Genomic DNA, 13,290 nt, shown 5'->3' on the forward strand with positions numbered 1-13,290 from the left:
TGTCACTGTACTTTTTAGGAGACGTAGCACCGAGGGACTGTGTATATACAAAAGGAAACCTGGAACAGGTCATGCACCTTGGATTCATTACTTTATAGTAGCTGTGCACCATTATTACATTACAGATGGTCGCTGCCTCTAGTTAAACAGTAGGTATATTTAAAAAGGGAACGTGCTGGCCTTCAGAGGTTGCCCTAAGAGAGGTCCCCCCTTCGCCTCGGAGGCAAGGGTTCCCCTTCCCCAGCCTGCAGCTCAGCTTTTGAGGGACTTCTAGCGGTGTTTAGGTAAACAGCTTTGTGGCTGCTTATTTTATTACTGTCTGATAATAGACCACTATCGTTTATTGCAGGTGGCTGCCCAGCAGGTGGGAAGTTAAGGAACTGTATGCATGTGTGTTAGGGCAACGGTTTCCCCTTGTTAGGCGAGGTATCCTGTGTGAGAGAGTGTGTGTGTGTTGCGTGGCAGTTAATACAGCACTTATTGCTTCCAGGAACCTCAACAGCAAAATGTTTCCTGCTCTTTGACATTGATGGAAACCAAATTTATTATTTCCATTTTGGTGTTTTCAGGTTTGTTAGAGAAGAAGCGCTAAGCCTGTATTATTTCAGCGCAAGCTATTCTCTTGGTTTCAGCACAGACAAAAAAAAATCAGCACTAAAAAGAAATATTTTCTATTTAAAAATATATTTAATAGTAAATAGTAATTTAATAAATATTCTATACATACATATTTGCATAAATAAAACATAGACAATGGATTAAGACAAGATAAGCTTTTTGCTTCTGTGAGAAAGAAACTTTTCAAAACATTTTTTCTCCCTCTTTTTGCTTGGTATTGCTTTATTTAACCAGTAGAATCTTTTCTCTTGAAAAGGTTTGGTTTTTAATAAGAAGCCGTATTTCACTGAAAATGAGTGACAAAACTGGCATTCCAGCAAATGACTGCCAATATATAAATTCTGTTCATGTGATCTTTTCCAAAATAACCCAGCTCCCCTTTTTCTGTCACTGTGCATATATTTTTCTGCAAAGTGCTTCAGGATGCTGCAACATTAAAGGGGTTTTAGGAGTCCTGACAATGCCAAAAGGCAAACAAGAATGCAAAAAATGTCCTTAGCATATAATTTAATTAAGGAATATCCCAAATAAATATACATGAACCAGGGCTAAAATCTATCACGTTAGACAAGGAGAAGATGTCAAAATGTACATCAGTGGAGCTTATAAACCCTTGAAAGTAGGTAGCCTCTCTTTTTTAATTTGGAAGGAACTTAATACGTTTTCCTCACTACCAAAAACAAAGGGTAAACAACGGTATGAACAGAGAGAGAAGCAGGTAATATGTCAGCTCTTGCAGCATGTACATCACCTAGTGGACATGCTTTGCATACTAAAGGGTGGGGATCTATCCTGCTACTGCACATTTTCTGCTCCCGTTACCAAGCGCTAGTCCTGGCGCACGTTTCCCCCATGTGCGAAGCTGCAAAGCGCATCCAGCAACTCACCAGCCACCTGCCCCAGCCCTCTCGCCGAGCCCCCGAGCAGGGGCCAGCATTTCTGCACCACGGGACTTTTTACGTCTTTGCTGCTTTTCTGTGCAGGGGTCAAGGCAGGATTTAGCCCGTACTCCGGCTAAACTGGGAAGGATTTCCTGAAGAATGTACGTGCAACATTAACGTGAATCCCGCAGCAGCCTCCGTCCCGCTGCCATCCTCTGGACTGCACGACCTACAAAAGGTGCACGAACAGACTGAAATGAAAATGAAGCGTGGCCCATACTTACATGTAAAATATACTTGTAAATTAGAGGGGAAATTGGAAAAACATGGCTAAGGGAAAGGTTCGTAAGTTAAAGCTATCAAGGATCCAGCTTAGCATTCTATCTGACTAGTTAGTTTTATATGAACATTTACTGCACCACTCCATCCAAATCAGTGCTTGTCAAATGAGTGCTGTAGCAACTACATACAGCCCCGATCCATATGCCAAGGCCCAATCCAGCACCAATGGAAGCGAATAGCGAGATTCTTGCGTGCTGCATGGAGGGCGAAACCGAGCCTTTCGGAAGTGGAAGACACTTTAATCAAGAGACATGGCTTAAAAAACAAGCATGGGCTTAAAGTCTGCACAGTTTGAGTGGAAAAGTGTTTGGAGGAGATTGTGTGAGCTCTGGATGGGGACATGTGACAACGTGTAACACTCCGAGCTGCAAGGCAGTGACAATTAGGAGGGACATACTTGTCTCTATTTTTAAACAGCAATGAGGTGAGTTGATATATAAGTTCTGTTCCAAGAATTTCAGTGCAGATGACTGCCCATAATATAATTATTCACAGTAAAGAGTAAGCCATGTTTCAGCTCTGAACATTTGATCAGTCTCTGCACAATCAAAATATAGTCAGATTTGGACAGCCTAGCAGGATATTTCTGACTTCCATGTGCAACTATACTTTTACCAGCCTTTCTCTCACACAATGTCACACAGTGATACACAGTGTAAATCCTTCATATGTCAAATCAGACATGGCATCTACAGTCTGCAGAAAAAATCTGTAGGGTGTAAAGTTACCAAGTATTTGTGAGGTCTACTGTGAGGCTGCATTTTTTTTTCTTCCTGAAACATGAATTCATCTTTCAAAGAACGTGTTTATTTTTTTTTTCACTAAAACATATCTACTTTCTCCAGGAAACAAATAGAGAAAAGAAAAAGGTACGGATAAAAGAAGTTTGCAATAAGCCAGGCTTCACTCATCAGCTTTGCAATATAGTGATAATACTTGACGGTTACAATCTTTTATTATTTAGGAATCATGTCAAATTATTCTCCCTGCATGTCTGAGAAAAGTATAGTTGCCATGAAGTAGACAGTATTTACCGCGCTCTACTACGCTTCGTTATCTGGGTAGGCTTTGTCCTTACTGGGAGCAGTGGGAAATGCTGTGCAATACGAGCCAGGGCTTAATAGGTGATTTCTGTATTTTTCTCATTATGGAAAGAGAAGACAGAAGTCTGTAAACTTAGTCAATTTGTAGGAGGATATTTAATTGCTAATAGCTCAGACTAGAATTTCCAGAGTTTCTAAATCTAAGCTGATGTTCCTTCCCTATTTTGGAAGATAATACCTAGAAAGTCAATTGATCTTTTAGGGTGAAGGTACACGCCAAAAAGGAAGCGCTGTGGCCTTTTTTGAAAACTGTAAACTGAGAATTAGGACTCAGTGTTCAGTCCCTGACACTTCAGCAAAACATGCTCTGGGACCATTGGCAAATCTCTTATTTATTTTTCAGCTTACGCATACAACAATTGGGATGAAAGTATCACGCCATAAAGATTTTCAGGCTCAACTAAAGTTTCTAGATCTACTGTAGACAAAGGAAGCCTTTTAGATTATTTTTAAATATTTGAAAATACTTTTTTAAAGGTTCTCCCATAATCTTGGCCTTGAAATAGACCTCTGTAAAACAGATAGCTTTTAAATTAGAAATCAATGCCAGACTTGTAGCTTCTCACCATTTTTGAAAATTGAAATCACAGTAGACCAAAACATGTCCTGATTTATGCTCTGTTGAGCTGAATTTACTTCAAGGTAAATTTGACCCCCTACTAGTATATGCCAACCTGTTCATTAAAGATCCATGTCCCTAAATATCTGCAGAAAAGGTAGATTTATCCAGATCATAAAACATATTTTAAACATATTTTCAAAATCAACCAAATTTTCGAAGCCAGCCACAGAGGCAGATAACTATTGCTATAAATATGCATATAAATATATATATAAATGCTTGCCCCCTCCATTCTGGAAATGTGCATGTGCTTATGATAAAGACACATAAGGTTACTTTGCATTCAATAGGTCTATTTATGTGCTTAAAATTAGGCATTTGTAAATTTGCAAGATCAGGCCTATAGTGTGTGTGTGTGCGCGCGTGCGTGCGCACGCACATGTACGTACAGGAATAAAGAATGCAGTTTGATTAGAAGTTCTATTCTATGCTCACTCTTTTACTTAACATTTGACATTTGAAAAAATGAAGCTAAATGTCCAGGCAGTTCTGACAGTTCCAATCCATTATCTGCAACCTGAAAAAAAAACCCTCTTTGTTACTCAATATGTGAAGTTGATGTGTTGGGGTTTTTTTTTGTGGAGGCGCCTTCTTTATATAGTGTCAACACGACAGCAGAAGTACCGGTTTGCTGTAGATTGTATGACTGACAATAATATTCTCTGCACAACATAGAAGGGAATAACCGATGAATCGGAAAATATATGGATGCCTACTGAAATGATTATGTAATGAAACATGAAGTCAAACGGTGGCATGCTTCTATTAATTGTAGATGATAGTAATTAATTTTCACTGCAGTTGCGATCATGTCGCTGCTTTCCGAAGAATCCAGAATCCCCTTCCAGGAAAGTGTGAAATTGCATCTGGGTTCTGCAAGCCATGAAAGACTATAAATTTCTTTAAAAAAAAAAAAAAAAAAAAAAAGAGAGAGAGGGAGGCCTTCGTCGATACTGTACTTTAGAAAGAGGGAAAAACAAAGGGAAAAAGAAAATGATAATTGTTTTCTCTAAGGCTATTATCTAATGCAAAAGCAAACAGTCTGACTGGAAATCAGCTAACAGAAGGGGATTAGAGAGTAGATCTGAGAGTGGCTTGATTTCTAGCACTGCTGTCTCTTCACACAGTGATGAGACACAGGCAGAGCAGCCAGGAGCTCTCCAGATGGCTAGAGAAAGTGTTTGTCTTGGGTTACTGCAGGGCAGTCTGGACTCTTAAAGCCGGCGAGGCATCATTAGGGAGCAAGTTAGATGTCCACCCAGTAAAAGCGAGCGAAAGAAAGAAAGAGTAGGCAGGCTGCCCGAGAGGGACCGCGCTCGCCTATTGTTAACATATACTTGACCCCCACTAACCTCCTCACGACACAGATGTCTCCTACCTCTATCACCTCCCACTGCTTTAAGCCCTCCCCCCCTGCACCTGGGTAGCGGGGCCGGGCCGGCTGCCGGCAGTATGCTGCCTGCCTCGCGAGGTGCCTGCTAGCGGGGGAGCCGGGCGGAGCGGCGCGGAGAGCGGCGCAGCCTCGGGCGGGCGGCTCGGCTCGGCTCGGCTCGGCTCGGCTCGGGCACCGGCGCGGCTTCGCCGGGGGCAGAGCGATGCGTCGGCGGCCCGGGGACACGCAGAGACCCCGCCACTGACAGCGGCCGCTCCCTGCGCTCCACATCACGTTTGTCTGCGGCGGCAGCAGCAAGGAGAAGGACCTGGGCATTAACTATCTCGACTTGGAGACTTTGCTTTATTTTTGGTTCTTGTCCTTTCCCGTGGAACCAGCCGTCTCTCTCGAGCTGATCCTCCTTTAAAAAAAAAAAAAAAAAGAGCGAGAGAGAGGAGGGGGGGAAGAGCAGCTGGAGTTTCTCCTCAGCTCGTTTTGACTTTTGTGGACGTGGATCATCTGGACTGGGAAGGGAAGCCGCGCTGCGCTGCTCTCCCCTTTCCCACCCCCTCGCCCCTCCAGCAGCCTGGGCTGCCGGCTCTCCCCCGAGCAGGACGGGAACTTTTATTTGCAGCTCGCAGCCCGTGGCGAATGGTGGGAATCTCCGGTCCCTTGCAGTGTGAGTACGGGGCGCGGGCAGGGCAGGGCGCGCTGGGGCGGGGGGAGCCCGAGCCCCTTTTTTCCTTCCCTTCCTCCTTTCCCGTAGGGCTCTCCCAGCCCGGAGGGGCTCCCCTGGCTGTAACTAACCCCGGCGGAGCGGGGCTGCCGCTGCGCCCAGGCAAGGTTAGCGCTGCATGCAGCTCTTACACCCGCTGTCCCCGGGTCACAAACTCGCACCCCGGATATTTCTCAAGAGTCCAGAAACCAAACCACCCAGTTTTTTGGAAAATAACCCTCCCAAGCACGTACTCTCCCATAGCGTAGGAAGTCTCGGTTTAGGACTTGCCTTTTTTTCCCCTGCCTCCCCTCCAGATCGCAGCTAGGCAATGTTAGTCGGAGCGTCCGAAATATTTCTGGTGGGATCTTTTTGTTTGTTTCATTACAATCATCGGATTATGTAGCACTGGCAACATCATTTCAGGCTATTTTGTACGAAATATTTCAGGTAGTGCACACTGTTTTTAGCTGCACCGCGATCTTGCAAGTATCTCGTTTCCTAAAACGACAGGGCAACGTTAGGGATTGCATTTCCAAAACTGCAATACAATGTAATTGTGTCATCTCGTCTAGCTGAGCTGAATGGTTTGATTCCATAAATTCGTAACACACCGTCCATAAGGGAGATTGGAAGGATGAAAACCACGCTCCCGGCCATTCAGGCGAGCCTTTGACTTTTGGCGAGTTCGAATCCTTTTGTTAGTGCCAAAGTTGCGAGATAGGGCTAAAATTGGGTTTAGAGTAGGGAAGAGTCCTTCCTAACTCTAAGTCGTGAGGAGCACTCACGACTCCACTACACGTTAGTTTATGGAGAAATATCTGTGTTACCGTACTCTGCGCTCCCAAATGTTAGAGAGAAACTGAAAGTGGCTAATCGGACGCAGCTCTCAAATCGCTCTTTCTCCAACCGGGAGCTACAATGTTACTTCCTTCAGCTCGCTGAGAAGTTTAAAGGAGGGAGGGCGAAGGTAAGAGGCGCGGAGGCAGCCTCTCCGCCTGCCCCACAAGTTGCAGCCCGGAGCAACGGAGCCCGGCGCAGCGGGACCGCCCTGCCCGGCCGCAGCCGGGAGCTGCCCGCCACCGCCGCGGCGGGGACAGCCGCCTCGAAGCCGCTCGGGTTTCTCTGGTAGAGCAGCCCTCGATCTCCAGATCCGCAGCAGGCTCTGCCAGTCACCCCCTCCTACCTCTGCCGAGCCCTAAATCACGGCACGGCAAGGACCTGTCTTTGCAGCCTGCTGGTAGTGCCGCCCTGCAGCCGGCGGCTCTTGCCTGCGGATCGCTCGGATGCCGACTGCGATCCGCTGAGCCCGCGGCAGCAAATCTTCCCTAAAGAGCTGCTCAAGTTTTCCACTGCCAACCGCAGCGGGGCTGGAAGCGCCTGCCTTCGCTCTGGCGGTGCGTCTCCAAGGTGCACTTGCACGGTGCGCTGCGCACAGCTGCGCGCTTGCCTTTGCGGGCGAAGCAGGACGCCGGTGACAGGCATGGCATAGCGGGGGCTGGGCAAAGATAGGTATATACCTCTTAAAAGCAGTCCGCGGGAGCTGCCGTGCTGTCCGTAGGAACACAGCAAGTGCCAGACGCTTGGCTATAGGCATAGCCCTGACTAACTGCAAGGATGTCTTCTGAGTCTTGGTATGTACAGCCAAGCGTTTGCTCCAGCAAATATTCCTGTGCTTAATGTAACGCTGACCCCTTTAACTTTTAACATCGCTTTCCCTAATTAATCTGTTCAGGCCCCAGACTTAAATGGCTGTCCACAGCTGCTGCAAATTGATTTATCCCCTGATGGTGGTCCGAGTTGCTGACCAAAGCAGGATTTTTTTTTTTTTCCCCCTCCCCATTTTTGGTCTACTAATCTGTTTTGACTTATTTCCTACTTACAGTAATGCTTGCATGCTTTTTGAAGGGCTTAGAAAATATTTTCTTTTGACATGTAGCTAGAAACATAATTATTGTATTTGTAAACACAATATGTTAGGGCTAAGGGTGAATATAATTTATTTAATTATACCCTTGTAGCCTTACATTTCCTTCTCCATTTCTGCATTCTGACAGATGCAATGGAAAGTTTAAATAAGCAACTTCAACTGTAGTTTGAAGCAGGACATGAAAGACATTTTTAGATTTGAATTCTATTGTCCAGGTTTTCTGTTCTGCTTTTCTGTTAACGGTTTAGTGAATCTGGATAGCCGAGAGGATTGAAACTAGTTTCTAATGGTTGTTAAAGCTGATGCTTGACCTTTCCATGGGAAGTCTGAAAACCTCATTCAGTTTATTCTGGGCTGATTTCCTTAGGAAATCCAATATGATCAGGGAATTTCCTTCAGCTCGGCTGAATGTTAAAAAAGTTAGTCTATTCTTGTTTATACATTCTGGTTTTAGGTGAACACTAGGTGTTTCTGTGGCTCCCCAGCAATAGAAAAAATACTAGGGAAAAGATCTGAATATGGCTTATTCATAACCGTATAGTCTATGAAAATACGAAGTTGGCAAAGGCTTTGTTAGGTGTGAGATGCACTGCAGACTCGCTGTAAAGGTTTTTAATTAGGAAGTTACACTTATTTGATAACTTTTCTAAGGTCGGTTTTATCATATCTGAACCTTCACTATAATTGCTACTGCTTTCAATTCATGTGTCATTTTTCTTTGCTGTCATGGGAAGCTCAACCACGCATCAGCGCAAGAAAACGCCAAACCCCACCAAAAACCCAACCCACCCTTAAATCCGTTGATGCCTCTGGCAAGCTGAAGCCAGGCAAGGAGATAGATGATGGCAGGACTACTTCTTGGGCCCTGCGTTTGCAGGAGGGTGAGCGGCTGTGTCCCTGAGCCCTGAGCATGCTGTAGGAGACAAGAACCATTCTGTTTGTAATGGAATGCAGACAGCAGTGTTAGGTCACTGCTTCCTGGCAACTGCTGCTCAAGTTGTTTTTCTTCAAAGGCTTTGAGCTTTTAAATAGTTTCCAAAATCTTTTTAAGTAAAACATTGCCTTCTACCATTTTTGACCACCTTAACGTTAACTCATTTCGGGCCTAAATAATGGACCAGTAAAACATCACACGGTGTCTCTCATCTGTATACGCTTAACACTATGTATGCCTGCGCGCACATGGAGTTTTATACTGGAAGTATTGTTTATAGAATAAAGGGGAGAAAAATAGCTCCACCTGGAGTGCTGGTCAGTGGCTAGTCAGTTCAGGACATTCTTCCCTGTCAAATCCTGTTTCTCACTTCTCTGAAATGAACTTCAGACGACAGGCGTTGAATGCGAAGCTCACTTCACTGAGGTACTGTGCAGACTGCACTCCGCGTTGCCAGACACTTTGGGTGAAATAGGCATCTGTAGTATTTGCATCGGGGGGTGATGGGAGAAAGGGCTCGCAATTGTCATTTTCATCTTTCAAATCCACTTGCCACAGTCCATTACTGTTAAATCTTTAGCTAATTGAATAAGGATATTAGTATGTTGCTATTGCAGGAGCTTCAGATTTTTTAGGTGGGGGGGGAGAAGATCTTGTTCTTTGTTCTGTAGAAACTTAAGTTGTCATGCAGAGATCAAGAAGCATTATCAGCTGAAATAAAACATGAATTTGGTGTTGTGCAGGGGCTATTTCTCATGGCTTGGCTAAAGAAATGTAATAAGAAAATTATTTTAAATATGAATACATTAAAAACCTTCAATCCATGTAGTTAGTAGCAGCCTGCTTTTTTTCAAACAGCCTTTAATAGCAACCTATAATATTTATAAAAGTTTAAACTGACACTGAATTTAGCATAAGTTGTGAGAGTGTAAATTCTTAAAACATTGGCTTCCAGATTTTATTTTCCTCACCTTCTTTCACGTGAAAGATCTAAAAGTTAGTTTAAAAACTGAACTTTTAATGTAAAAGGTCTTGATTTTCTGCATAGATATTCCTTTTTAAAGAATTGCTTCAAAATCGCAGTTATCCTGTTCTTATTTACTATAAACTTGATTCGTTTAATATATGGTAGCATAAATACATCAGGAAGTAGTATACTCTGTGGTTTTGTGGATAAAGAAAAATGATCACCAGATGTAAAATCAAAGTCAAAATATCCTGCCCTTTAAGAGGCTTTTTTCCCCCCAAATATTTTCATCTGAAAGACATTGACTTCCATCTTCATTTTTTTTTTCTGCCATCGATATGAAAGTTTCCAAATAATGTTTAGAGAACAGTGGACATTTTATTAACGTAAACATTAGTTCAGTATAATGGAGGTAATTGTAAGTGATAAGAGCAGAGCAGGTTATCTGTGTGTTGTTTAAACAGAAGGAGCTATTTTGCACCATTTCCAGTAGCCATCTGTAGAGGAGAAGGGTTTGCACCTGTCTGTCCACACTAATTATAGATTAGGTCCAAAGAAATGAAATTCGAGTAGGCTTTCTCTTAATGAAATCCATAGTGATTTTATTGTAAATGTGTTTTGTGTACACACGGTGATGGTTGGGCTGTGAGTAAAATAAATTGCTGTATGGCTGTCATGTACTTGTAGTTGTAAAGCAGGATACTGCTGCATTAACAAAGGTGCTGAATAAAAATGCAGTGCTCCATTTAAGTCCTAGGCTTCAGTGGTGGCTTTAACTAGGCTTAGTCAAAAAGGTTCACTGTCTTTCAGGGGCATGTTTCAGGGTAGACTTCTCAGCTACCATCACTTTTGTGTCCATGTACTGGCATATAGGTGGTCCTTTGGCTGAAATATGAGGTAGAAATGGTTTCATGTTAAATGTGTACACACATACATGCAGCATGTGTCAGAAATGCTTTCCTCTGGTTTAACACTACATTACTAAAATAAAGTGGAAAGAGTGAGAAATTCATTCTGCAGTAAAAGGTCACATGAATTTCTACCACATCTGTTTATAGTAATTATGAACATAATTAACATAAGAATTACAAGTGAAGTAATGACAAGCTGAGCTATGAGATATTATGCCATAATGGTCATATGTTGGAATTCTCACATTATAGCACACTAGAATTCACATATTCAATGCAAGAAAGAAAATGTTAGATTTTTATCTATTTTAATGCTTCAAAACTTATCTGCCTGGGGCAGATGGACTTTACGCTTTATAGGAAGGTAACCCATTATTAAGAGAGAGTCAGCTGAAATTAAGATTTCTAGCCTGCAGCTTGGACTTTGAGACAGCTGTGCTTATGGAACGCCACTTCTGCTACACATTTGTACTCTGATTGTATTTATTTTATTAACACGCGTTGCTTTATTTTTAAATGTGAGTGTTTTTGCAGCAAACTGTTTACATTAGAAAGGATCCTGGATTAGTTTTTCTTTAGAGAATTGTGATTCAAGTAGTAAAAGTGCCTGTCAGAATGGCCAACATAGATATAAGACACACATTGTGGCTCTGCAAGATGAGAATCTGATGGATCCTAAATGAGTTCATGGCATGATATATATCTATATTTCAAGGAAAAAAATCCATAACAAAAATCCCTAAAAAGAGCAATCTCTCATTTGTACATAATATTTTGAAAGAACATATGCAAAGAGAAAGCTCTATGGTACCTTGCAGGTTGAATTAATTAAAGTCACTTTTCTTTAGAAATGCAATAGAACATACCATTAAGTTTAGGGGCTAAGGTTTCAAATGAGTTGACTAACTTTTGTAATATGACCTGTCTGATTATCTCTAAATATGGTTGTCACACAACTGACAAGTGGAGGAAGTTGAGGGAGAAGTGGCCCTTCTTCAGGGTAAAAAATACTGGCTGAGGAATGCATAGTAAATTTGACATGTGAAAATCAGTTTGCCTTTAATGAAAAATCAAAGTCCTGTTTTTGTGATAGGAAAATTTGCCAAATTGCTGTCTTTCTAAGGCTAAACATATAGAGTGGTTTATGAAAAATAAAAATTACCTTGTGCTATGTCTCAGTAATAGCAAGAGGTTTTCGCGTTATTGGATTAGTGGAGGATTTGTGACAGACCCCTTTTTATCTGACATTCATTGCGGTGACACGATTTTCACACACACGCCCTTCCCCCATCTAGGTTCTGGTTTTCACTTTGTATTATGTGTCAAATTCCCTTTATTTCTTTTCTTGTGGAAAAAACTGCTATCTTGGCCGAGTGATTTTGGAAGGAGTTCTGCACTAAACAATGCCCGTCTCATTCCAGCATGCCGACATTGTCCTCCAGCCTTCACGTTGCTCCTCTGCAGATGTGCAAGGGAAACGCGTTTCCTTTACAAATAAGTGTTGATTCCTAGGGAGAAACAATTTTAAAAACTTTACAACCTGGGCGCGCAGAGTTTGCTTGGCAACCTGGTGCTGTGCAGCCATTCTGCTGGCTGGCTGTGCTCGTGGTAGGCAGGCTGGGCCGCTTTGCTGCCTACCCTCCCTATACCTCATGATAACCCAGTCGTCTTCGATGAATCCCATCAAAATAACCCCTCAGTTTTCTCAAAACCTGAACTGCTAAGTGTAGGGACCTACTCTGACTTATCGTTCATCCTCTGGTGAACGACGCCGCTGCTCGTAGCGGCAACGTTGTGTTCAGGCTCTTCCACGACCAGCCAGGCCGAGTGGTTTGGGTCGGGTCCTTGGCCGCACCGGGAGCGGGTACATCCTGTGCCCGTGCTGGGCCAGGAGATTTCTGGGCCAGGAGCCGTCGTGCTCGATGCAGGACGTAGGCGTGGTCTGTGAAGCAGGAGCTGGGCTGAAGGCGAAGGCAGTCATGGGGACGTCGCCTTGGTGGAAATGGAGGCGACCTCAGGCGGGGGAGCCCTGGGGAGCCAGCGCTGCGCTCCCCTGGGTCTCTGGCAGGGTCCAGAGAAACCTCCCAGAGAGGTTTCGGGCGGCTTCCAGGGGCTGAGCCGGGTCGGATGCCTGCCTGCGCTCAGGCACAAGCACAGACCAGGGCACCCAGGGAGCCACCGCCTTCTCACCCGGCGGGCAGCGCGGAGGTGGCACCTCCCCTCCTGCCGGGCGCGGCCTCCCCGGGGACGCCGCGCCGTGCCGCCCCGGCCCCAGCCCTGCTCCCTCACACCCACCGTACATCCTCCGGCCTCCATCTGGGCCGCGCTGATACCGTAATCGCCCCGATGCACGCCGCCGTCCCGCTCCCCCCGCGCCGGCAGGGCCGCGGAGGCGCGATGTGCGGTCCTTGCGCCGCAGATAAGCTGCGAGGTGCGTTTAAGGCGCACAAAGCCCGGGCCGCGCCGGCGCCTCCCTCCCTCCCTCCGCCGGAAGGTAATCTCCACCCGCGGTTCGGGGAGAGGCAGGCGGGCGGGGGACGCTCTTCGCCGCCCCCCGCCGCCCGGCTCCGTCGGCGCTGCACAAGTCGATAGGAGCGGGGAGCAGTGAAGATGTAACCTCTTATCTCCCCCCGGAGCGGGCGGGGGATTTACAGGCAGAGATTAGCCGGCAGGGAGAAGGGATCTGCCTTTTGTTGTGCGTGGGGCGGCCGCGGCCTGGGCGCTGTCTTCCCCCCCCGCCCCGGGCCGTGCTGAGGGGAGCGGGGCGGGTGGGTGCCGCCCGCCGGGGTCGCCGCGGGCCGGGGGAAGAGAGGGGGTGGCCGGAGAACAATAGGTTACTGAGGGACCCCGCTCTAAACGCAGTCGAAGGAGGAGGAGAGCGGCTCGTCTGGGTGT

The 13,290-nt window shown here is 45.2% G+C and overlaps 1 protein-coding gene across 12 annotated transcripts in view; it reads left to right on the forward strand.

Annotated features, from left to right (window-relative positions):
• Positions 1–5,015: 5,015 nt before the first annotated feature.
• The window catches only part of RUNX1T1 (RUNX1 partner transcriptional co-repressor 1), a 115,580-nt gene continuing 107,305 nt past the window's right edge, over positions 5,016–13,290 (forward strand). For 2 of the 12 annotated variants that reach the window (XM_075141499.1, XM_075141496.1), the window contains exon 1: positions 5,057–5,617. Coding sequence is in view for 3 of the 12 variants with exons in the window: in XM_075141494.1 (XP_074997595.1) it covers positions 12,523–12,889 (367 nt within the window). In the remaining 9 variants the exon portion in view is untranslated. The other 10 variants (XM_075141502.1, XM_075141505.1, XM_075141498.1 and 7 more) reach the window with 7 other exon arrangements.

This window comes from Calonectris borealis, chromosome 2 (assembly GCF_964195595.1).
Source record: "Calonectris borealis chromosome 2, bCalBor7.hap1.2, whole genome shotgun sequence".
In the NCBI taxonomy this organism is placed as follows: domain Eukaryota; kingdom Metazoa; phylum Chordata; class Aves; order Procellariiformes; family Procellariidae; genus Calonectris; species Calonectris borealis.